General features: G+C 43.6%; 1 protein-coding gene across 1 annotated transcript in view; it reads right to left on the bottom strand.

Moving 5' to 3' along the window:
• The window catches only part of sorcs2 (sortilin-related VPS10 domain containing receptor 2), a 417,025-nt gene that overhangs the window by 21,190 nt on the left and 385,835 nt on the right, over positions 1-10,000 (bottom strand). Inside the window, exon 14 of the mRNA XM_063187064.1 lies at positions 2,468-2,575. Within this exon, the coding sequence (XP_063043134.1) occupies positions 2,468-2,575 (108 nt within the window). The remainder of the gene's footprint in view (positions 1-2,467; positions 2,576-10,000) is intronic.

Below are 10,000 nucleotides of genomic sequence, written 5' to 3'. Positions count from 1 at the left end.
GGTTCTGTGCCATCTGCGGACTGCCAGGCTATACTCGAGCAATCCGTGGCCACACAGACGGCTGCGAGCGAGAACATGACGGGCCGCTCTTCTCCTCTTCCCCCCTCCCTTTACCCGCCGTATGCTCCGTTAGCTCGTTAACGCGCCCAGCCATCGGCCCCTGTCTGCCTTCCTGCTCAAAGAAGTAACCGGGAAGTAGGAGGAGGAGAGCAGAGAGAAAAAAGTTTCAAAGAAATACAAGAAGCACAAAAGTGCTTTTGATTCATACTACAGTAAGACGATAAGTGTGGTTGGTGGTGGTGTGTGTGTGCTGGTTTGAGGGAAAGTCTTCTGTTGTTTGAAATATTCACAAAATAAGCCAGTCAAATTAAAACACCAGGCTCTGTTTTGTAGTTCATGTAACCAAAAGAAAAAGATAAGCCTGCATTATGCCTGCCCTTAAATAAGACTCATGGCTATAAAGGTACAATATCTATCTTAACATTGTAATGCATTCCTCACATATCACTCAGATTAATACGCCTTCAAGGGGCACAAAGTCCTTTCTTATTCATAAGCTGATGGTTGTGATGCTATTTGCTATATTGTGGTTTGAGGACGAGTCATCTGTTATTCAAAATACTCAAGAAATTGCCAATTAAATTAAAACACCAGGCTCCATCTTGGCACCCATTCAACCATGAATAAGAGAACTGCTCTCTGATCTCTTTGAACACCCGATAATACAGGCTTCTCTACTCAGATGGAGAATATTTCAGAGGAAAAAGTAACATCATCGGTTCCCAAGTGAGGACAAGAGGGAAAGGAACAAAGTAAATGCTGTTTTATCGGCAGCATCATCGCCTCAAGGAGTCAGTGGGACGCCAGTGAACAAACACATCTCAACAATCATTGCCACAGGGCTGTAAAGCCTGGATCCTCTAAAAAGAACACAGAGTTTGTGGGATACGTGTTCAAGTTCATGAATTTCACCATCACTTGAATCATGAATTTCTAAGAATGTATACTCGGCAACATTGACAATTATTACATCACATTACATTGCACTTAGCTGACGCTTTTTATCCAAAGCAACTTACAGTTATTCATTTTCAGGGTATTGGTTACAGTCCCTGGAGCAACGTAGGGTTAGGTAACTTGCCATGGATGAAGATGTAGGGAGAGGTTAGGGTGGGATTCGAACCAACAACCCCCAGATTGAAAGACCAACTCCCTAACCACTAGGCCACGGTTGCCAGATGCCAATGATGTTCCGTGTGGAAATGTTGCAAGAAGGTAAAATGGTGGATCTAACTGACATGTTTAAAGTGTTAGTTGAGGAAAACAAATCAGTTGAATGTGGTTTCTTCCAAATAATTGACAACATCAAGTTAATTTAGAACTGGTGCAATAATAAAAGGTCAGTTGACAGCAGTCATAAGCTGCTGTTTATCTGATTATGAGGAGTTGTGGTCCATAATGTCGTTTTGATAATGTTAGAGGACTGTGATGTTTGTGTGAAAGAGAGGGTTCTCTCTTCGTATGGTTCTCTCAGTGAACAAACCCCTCTCAACAACCATTACCATAGGGCTGTAGTAAAGCCTGAATCTTTGCATTGAAGGAAACATGCTCATGGAAGCTCATGGATATCCCAGTCATTGTTATGAGTTTCTAAGAATGTAATGTAGGCAACATTGTGAATGTGTGAAAGTGACACAATAAATTGGCTGAAAGGCTGCCTCAACAATTTTAAAATGATCATTTTCATGGCTGAAGAGTTCTTTCACAATGAACCGTTGCATGAGGAGAAGACAAAGAAACATTTCTGCCAGTGTCCTTGGTAGTCACTCATGGCTTTATAAATGCTATTAAAAATCGATTTAAAAAAGGTTACCTCAAAATCACAAGCCTTCAATGGACACAGCTGCTGCTTTTAAACTCTAAAAAGAAGAAAATCTCTCTCTCTCTCTTTTTTTCTCTCTCTCTCTCTCTCTCTCGCTCTCTCTCTCTCTCTCTCTCTCTCTCTCTCTCTCTCTCTCTCTCTCTCTCTCTCTCTCTCCCTCCCTCCCTCCGTGAAAGACAGACAAAGTCAATGATGCTTGCAAACAGGCTGATATATTTCATAACCCAATCAATCTTGACAGATTGGATTCAGCACATGTCAAAAATCACATTTTTATTACCAGTTGTACCCGCCTGTCATGGCTGCTCGTAGTCTCACACAAGGCCAAAAGCTTTACCCAGACAGGCAGACGGGGTGTATTTTTTTACAAAGCGTACTTTTTGCCGACAAGCGTTCAGCCGACGTGAAGATTGAAGGGTAATAAATTCACCATGCCAAAAGCCCGACATCAGCCGCTATTTTAGGAGTTGCCTTTTGAACCTGTTTAGACAATCGAGGCCATGGCGGCTTTTGAGAGCTGTCACCCTGCACTGTCTGCTGCTGCTGACGGGACCAAGTAAAAAAGGAAAACAGGTAACAGCTTACGTCATGACAAGGGTCTCGTCTCCCGGTTCACTGAGGACGCCGTCTACAAACACTGACGTGCTGGTGAAGTTGTGGATGCTCCATGTGCGCCCCTCGTCAATGCTGAACCTGCGAAATAAAGACACACACAGTTGATATAAGGACAGTCAATAATGCCAATAAGCGCGCGCGAGAGAGAGAGAGAGAGAGAGAGAGAGAGAGAGAGAGAGAGAGAGAGAGAGAGAGAGAGAGAGAGAGAGAGAGACACGCCCCCTCGAGCGAGACGGCCATGGATTACATGAGCTCCTGAAATGTAAACAACTTAATCGTTCTAAAATGACTTAAACCTTTCATCACTCATTTCAAATTCGTAAACGATCCGTTTATTTTCAATGTTTTCCTTACGTCGCTTTTTTTTTCTCACTGTCGGAGACCCTCGACGCTAATAACAACAAACTGACACCTCAGAACTGAAGCTGCCACTGTGAGACCCCGTCATCAGACCCCCACATCAAAAGGATTTTAAAAACATCAGCGGAAACACCAGAAAGGCTAAACACGGGAAAACAACGAGGGAAATTTCGCAAAATAACAAAGGAAACCACCACGAAAGGACACAAACAAAGACCGGACTGTACATACTTGCAATCTGATAACGTAATTAAGCTAACTAACAGCTAGCCGCTAACAAGCTACCGCCAAGAAACAGAGACTGGTAAGCAAAGCTCGCATTTATTAGTTAAGTAGTGTCGGTACTCTAGCTGTCCGGATAACGGAACCAAGGCAAAACGTGTGTTTAGAACACCACTTGACACAGCCTAGCCAGATATGTCAGCCCAACCAAGAAGTGTTTACTGAATGACATTGCTACGTAGCCCTTGGTACTAGCCAACTTTCCACAACTGACTAGCTGAGCTGAGGCTGGCGAACGTTCCAATAACAACCGTTGCTCGGACCGCACGAGCGGCGGAAAGGAATCCCTTGAAACATTGTAACAAAAAGTAACAAGACGATGGCCGCAACAACTAGCACTACTGTACAGCGTAACGCCCGCATCTTTGAATACCCAGCGGAGATAAACACAGAGACAGGCAGACAACAATTCCGGTTGAAGCTTCAGCGAGAAAACCCTGAAATACTTTTCAAAGACTGTTACGTGGGTAAAGGCAAGATGATACCGACGAATCTGCTCTTCCACACCGAACACACCACTGCATGGCACACAGCTTTTTGTACCCATTTTAAATTCCACACAAAAAAAGGAATATGCAAGGGAAGACAAATTTGTATTTTTGAAGACACAAACAAAGAAAGCAAATTCCTCACAGTAAACATATACCAGAATGGTACAGTCATGGTGCAAGGAAACCAAGCTGCCCTCAGCCTATTTGAAGAGGCTTTCCCCACAGTGAAGGAGCTATCGGAGAGCGAGAAAGGGAGCACAAACCAAGCCCCCAGGACAGAACCCCTGACACCACCCCCCACAGCGCCACAGATGACACCGTCCAGTGACACCACACACCTACCTGCAGGTAACACCCTAAGCCCCAACTTTAATGCAGAAGTAGCCAAGCTAAAAGACAGCATCTCCAATATAGAGATAGGTGTGGTGGAGCTGACTGAAACGGTTGGAAGGTATGCACAGGACAACCAAACGGATGCTCTTAAAGACCAGCTAAGCCAAGTAAAGAACCAAATGAAGGCGTCAGTCCAGGAAATCAGAAGGCATACTGAAAACCTTTCTCAAAACAATGAACATTTACAAAAAGAGCTCGCAGAACTGAAATGTATGCTGAAAAAAGACTTTGCAGAAATTCATAGCGAGATAAAAAGAGAAATAACAAAACTCAGAGAGGAGCTCTACCTGAGAGATGAAATTATTGAAGAACTCAAAGCAACACACACACCCCTCATCCCACGCCCCCCACAGGCACCTGTCCTAGGCCCAGCAGAGCAACGTTGCAGCCAGCAACCCACACCAGCTGCTGCTGAAACTACAACTGCTACAACAACACCTGGCAATAAACAAAGCACAACTACAACAACCAAACTGGACAGAACAGCTGAAGTGGCTATCCTGATTGACTCTAATGGAAAATTTCTCCATGAGCAGGTACTGTTCCCTGGACTGAGAGTATCAAAACTCTGGAGCCCAAAAGTAGAGGATGCCCTCCGGTACCTCTCTGATCCAGAATTCGGCTCACCAGCACACATTATATTACACACAGGCACCAATGACCTGAGAATTGAGCAGGAACGAGTTGGAGGACTCATTGGCAGGCTGGCAAAAAAGGCCGCCGAGAGTTTCCCCACCTCCCAGGTCACCGTGTCTACCCTTCTGCCCCGCAAAGACTTCCACCCTACAACAATTCAGAGGGTGAATGCTGACATCACCAGAGACTGTGCTCGTCTCCCCAACGTGCAGGTAGCCCACCACTGCAACATCTCCACACGCGACCTCTACGACCAGTGCCACCTTAGTAGGAGGGCAGTGGGGAAGTTTGCAAAAGCGCTTAAGGATGCAGCACTTGGCAGACAACCCGCAGCCGATGGACACACCAGCTCCCAGACCTCGCCTCCACGCAGCAACACGACAGCGCGGCCACACCCTCCTCCCAGAGAGCACCATGGACCAACAGGACCCATCCACAAGCCCCTGCGCCCAGGGACAAAGGGAGCTCACACACAGCACCCACCATCGACGACCAGAAGGGACAGCGACACTCCGAGACCCCTCCACTGATGAGCCCCCCTTGTCCCAGACCCAGCCCCCCACCTACACATCCAGCATACACACCCTCGAATCCAGACCGGCAAACCCCAACGCCAGCCCACCCCCCTCCCCCTAGAGCAAACCACTGGCGCCCAGCACCTTGTCCCAGACCCGGCCCTCCACCTCCACATCCAGCATACACCCCCCCCATGCCAGACCTACAACGCCCCATGCCAGACCACCCCCATCCCTCCAGTGCAAACCACTGGCCCCCAGCGCCGAGGGACCACCACCAACACTACCCCGATGCCAAACCAGGAAACCACCCCCCAACCCAACAACCCCCCACCCCCTGGTTGCACCAGGAACACCAGCATGCAGCAGAGCCCACAACGATGGAGTCAAGCTACGCAGAGGTGCTGAAAGGTCATGGAGCACCAAAAATGGGTGAGATCAAACAAATGCTCCTGTATATCTGTTCCAAGCTCACTTAGGACACACCCAAGACTTAAAAAAAAAAAAAAACGTTCATTTACCTACTGTTAACTTAATGTGTTTTGCTGTCATACTTTTATCTACATTGAACACTTAAATCTAACTAGTATGCAGTATGAAAGGTTTATTTCATTGTGAACAATTAGTTGTTGATATTTACTATGGCCTCACTTTCCATTAGCACTTGGAACATTCAAGGCTTGAACTCCTCAGCCTTTGGTGTAAAATGTAACAACCTAGAATTCCAAGAAAGCATAAAAGGTATAGATATAATGATATTACTTGAAACCTGGCAAAAAGATGTTATCACTCATTGTCCCCCAAACTACAAGGAAATAATATTACCACCACAAAAACTTAGTTCGGTACAACAAGGAAGACACTCTGGAGGTTTAATACTATGGTACAAATCAAAATTTGACAAACACATCAGCATCTTAAAAACTGGAAAATACCACATATGGTTAAAGATTAAGAAAGATATATTTGTTTCACAACAGGACCTCTTTGTCTGTGCAATGTATATACCCCCCGCTGATTCACCATACTACACAGAGGATACATTTATGTCTCTGGAAACAGAAACAAGCCATTTCCAGGCCCAGGGAAATGTGCTCCTCTGCGGAGACCTAAATTCACGTACAGGCACAGAGGATGATTCTATAAGTGCTGATGGCAATTCCTACATCTGCCGTTTTTTAAATAAAACTAACCACTCTGCTTATCCCCACAGAAGAAATTGTGATCCAGTTGTAAACAGACATGGGAAGGAACTCTTACAAATCTGCCGTAGCCTGGGTCTGTATGTCGCCAACGGTAGGATTAGAGGAGACACATTTGGAAAATACACATTTTGCTCACCTCTTGGGAATAGCACAGTAGACTATGTCATAACTGACATAGACCCTATGTCAATTAGAGCATTCACTGTCAAACCACTATCACCCCTATCAGATCACAGCCAACTCACAATATTCATAAAAATGTCAGAAAACAACACCCTAAAATCACAGCCCAGTAAGCTGTTTCACTTTAAAAAGTCATACAGATGGGCTGAAAACAGTAACGAGGAATTTATAAAAGCCACAGGAACCCAACACATCCAAGCTCTCCTGGAAACCTTTCTAGACACTCCATATACCTTAAGTACAGAGGGTGTCAACCAGGCTGTGGAAACAATTGGCTTAATATTTGAAAAAACAGCAGGAAAGGCCAAATTAAAGAGATTAAGGACCAAACCCAAAGTCGAAAAGGAAGACAGCTGGTTTGACGCCGAATGCCAGTCATTAAGAAAAGAAATTCGCAAATTATCCAACCAGAAACATAGAGATCCAAATGACACATCAATTCGACATCTATATTGTGAGACATTGAGACTATACAAACGCACACTCAGAAACAAGAAAGCTCAGTACACACAAAACCAGCTGGCACTGATTGAGGCCTCAATAAAAACAAATACATTTTGGGACAATTGGAATCATTTAAAAAAATCTAAACACCAAGAAATGGTAATTCAAGATGGAGACATCTGGACTAATCATTTCAAAACTCTATTCAAGAATGTTCAATCTGACCAAAACAAGAACCAAAATGACATAATCCACAAACTGCATGATCTGGAAAACACAATCAAAGACTACCAAAACCCACTTAACTTCCCAATCACTGAGCAGGACCTACTCACTCATATCAACAAATTAAAGTCAAAGAAAGCATACGGGCCTGACTGCATTTTAAATGAAATGCTAAAATGTATGAGTGAAAAATTTAGATGGGCTATTCTCAAACTATTCAACTTAGTCCTGAGTGTGGGTTATTTCCCTGAAATCTGGAAGCATGGATTAGTTACACCAATCTAAAAAAACGGAAACAAATTTGACCCTAAAAATTACAGAGGCATCAGCGTTAACAGCAATCTGGGGAAGTTATTCTGTAGTATTATTAATTCACGGCTCATGGACTTCCTTATGAAGCACAATATCTTGAGCAAAAGCCAGATCGGATTCTTACCAAATCATCGCACCACTGATCATATTTACACCCTACACACATTAATCGAAAAATACACCCTCAACAGAAACAAATTATTCTCTTGTTTCGTAGACTTCAAAACCGCTTTTGATACCATTTGGCACAACGGATTATTCTACACATTAATGAAAAATGGTGTAGGGGGAAAAGCATATGATATTATAAAATCCATGTATTCAGGAGCTAAGTGTGCCATCAAAATTGGATCTAAAAGAACAGATTATATCCCCCAAGAGTGCGGCGTGAGGCAAGGTTGCCCTCTAAGCCCAACTTTGTTTAATTTATATATAAATGAGCTGGCAACCATCCTAGAAATGTCAACCACCACAGGACCCACTCTAAACAACATTGACGCCAAATTCCTGCTGTTTGCAGATGATCTAGTCCTTCTCTCACCAACAGCAAATGGACTCCAAATGCAGCTTGGGCTCCTCCAAAATTTCTGCCAGACCTGGGCCCTGGCAGTGAACAACAAAAAAACCAAAATAATGATATTTCAGAAAGGTTCCAAATACCATGGAAAACAAAATACATTTACTTTAGGACCACAAACAATCGAACATGTCACAGACTACACATACTTAGGCCTCAGAATCAATTACAATGGAAGTTTCAATAAGGCAGTGAATGAACTGAAAGACAAGGCACGCAGGGCTCTATATGCCATAAAAAGACAAGTACCCTTTGAAATTCCAATCCAAATCTGGCTCAAAATATTCTCATCGGTGATAGAACCAATAGCCTTATATGGCAGTGAAGTGTGGGGTCCACTCACAAATCAGGAATTTGATAAATGGGAAAAGCATCCAATTGAGACCCTGCATGTGGAATTCTGCAAAACCATCCTAAAAGTCCACCGACACACAACAAATAATGCATGCAGGGCAGAACTAGGCCGATACCCTCTTATTATCAACATTCAGAAAAGATCAATTAAATTCTGGAAGCACCTCAAATTAAGTGACCCACACTCTTTATGTCACAAAGCCTTGCAAAACCAAGAGCTGAGCAAAATCACCACCCCACATACCAACCAGGTCCACTGCTATCCCTTCCCACTAACACCTCCACACTCTACAGACCTGCAAGACCAGATCCAAATTACACAACATACTCCACTAAACCAAATTTTCTTATACTTGAAAAATAACTATTATCAATATTGGCAATTGAAAACCAAAACACAAAGCAAGATGCAATGTTATCTGTCCCTAAACAGAGAGTATGCACTTGCAAACTATCTAACTGAAATCAAAGACCCTATCTTCAGAAAAATATTGACGAAATACAGACTCAGTGAACACCGCCTGGCCATTGAAACCGGCCGACATAAAAAAGACTGGCTCCCCAGAGAAGAACGTTTTTGCAGACAATGCACTGACAATGTTGTTGAAACCGAGCTCCACTTCCTAACCGAATGCAACAAATTTAAAAATATCCGTGAAATCTTCTTCCAAAAATTCGAGCAGAAACACCCAAATTTCACTTCCCTCCCAACCCAGAACAAACTCCCATTTATCATGGGTGAACAAGAACGGAGTTGTTTCTTGTCAGCCCAATACATTTTCACATGCCACCAGCAGAGGGACAATGAGTGATATACCTACATACTGTATATTATATGTATTCTTTAAATACCTTATGTTTATGTGCTGGAATACTCACTGAAACACACCCAAAGACTGTGGATGGACATACGCGTGCACCCACGCATGCACATGGAAACACAGACAAACACACACAAACAAACTGAGACATGCGTGCACACACACACACACTCTACATGCACACACAGACACAGACACAGACACAGACACAGACACACACACACACACACACACACACACACACAGACACAGACACGAAGACACACACACACACACACACACACACACACAACGAACACACACACACACATACACACACGGTACAATTTTATTATGTCTTACTGTTCCTCTTATTGTTGTCTTATATATGTTATGTACCATGCTTTGGCAATACAAAGTTTCTTTTGTCATGCCAATAAAGCACTTTTGAATTGAATTGAATTGAATTGAGAGAGAGAGAGAGAGAGAGAGAGAGAGAGAGAGAGAGAGAGAGAGAGGGAATTGTCAATGCAGTATACATTTTGCTATGCCAATAATCACTCAAATTGAATAGAGAAGGAGAGAGAGAGAGGGAGAGAGAAAAAAAGAGAGAGAGATATGATGTAAGTTGTCATGTTGCCATATTCTTTGTGCTTCTCTCCAGTGGTCATGCATTTGGTTTGGGTGTCTCCGCCTGCAGCGCGGTGGAAGAACAGCCTGATTTCC

The sequence above is a fragment of the Engraulis encrasicolus genome, chromosome 21 (assembly GCF_034702125.1).
Source record: "Engraulis encrasicolus isolate BLACKSEA-1 chromosome 21, IST_EnEncr_1.0, whole genome shotgun sequence".
Lineage (NCBI taxonomy): Eukaryota > Metazoa > Chordata > Actinopteri > Clupeiformes > Engraulidae > Engraulis > Engraulis encrasicolus.
Note: the sequence above shows the minus strand (reverse complement) of the source record. Positions and strands in the feature narration are given on the sequence as shown.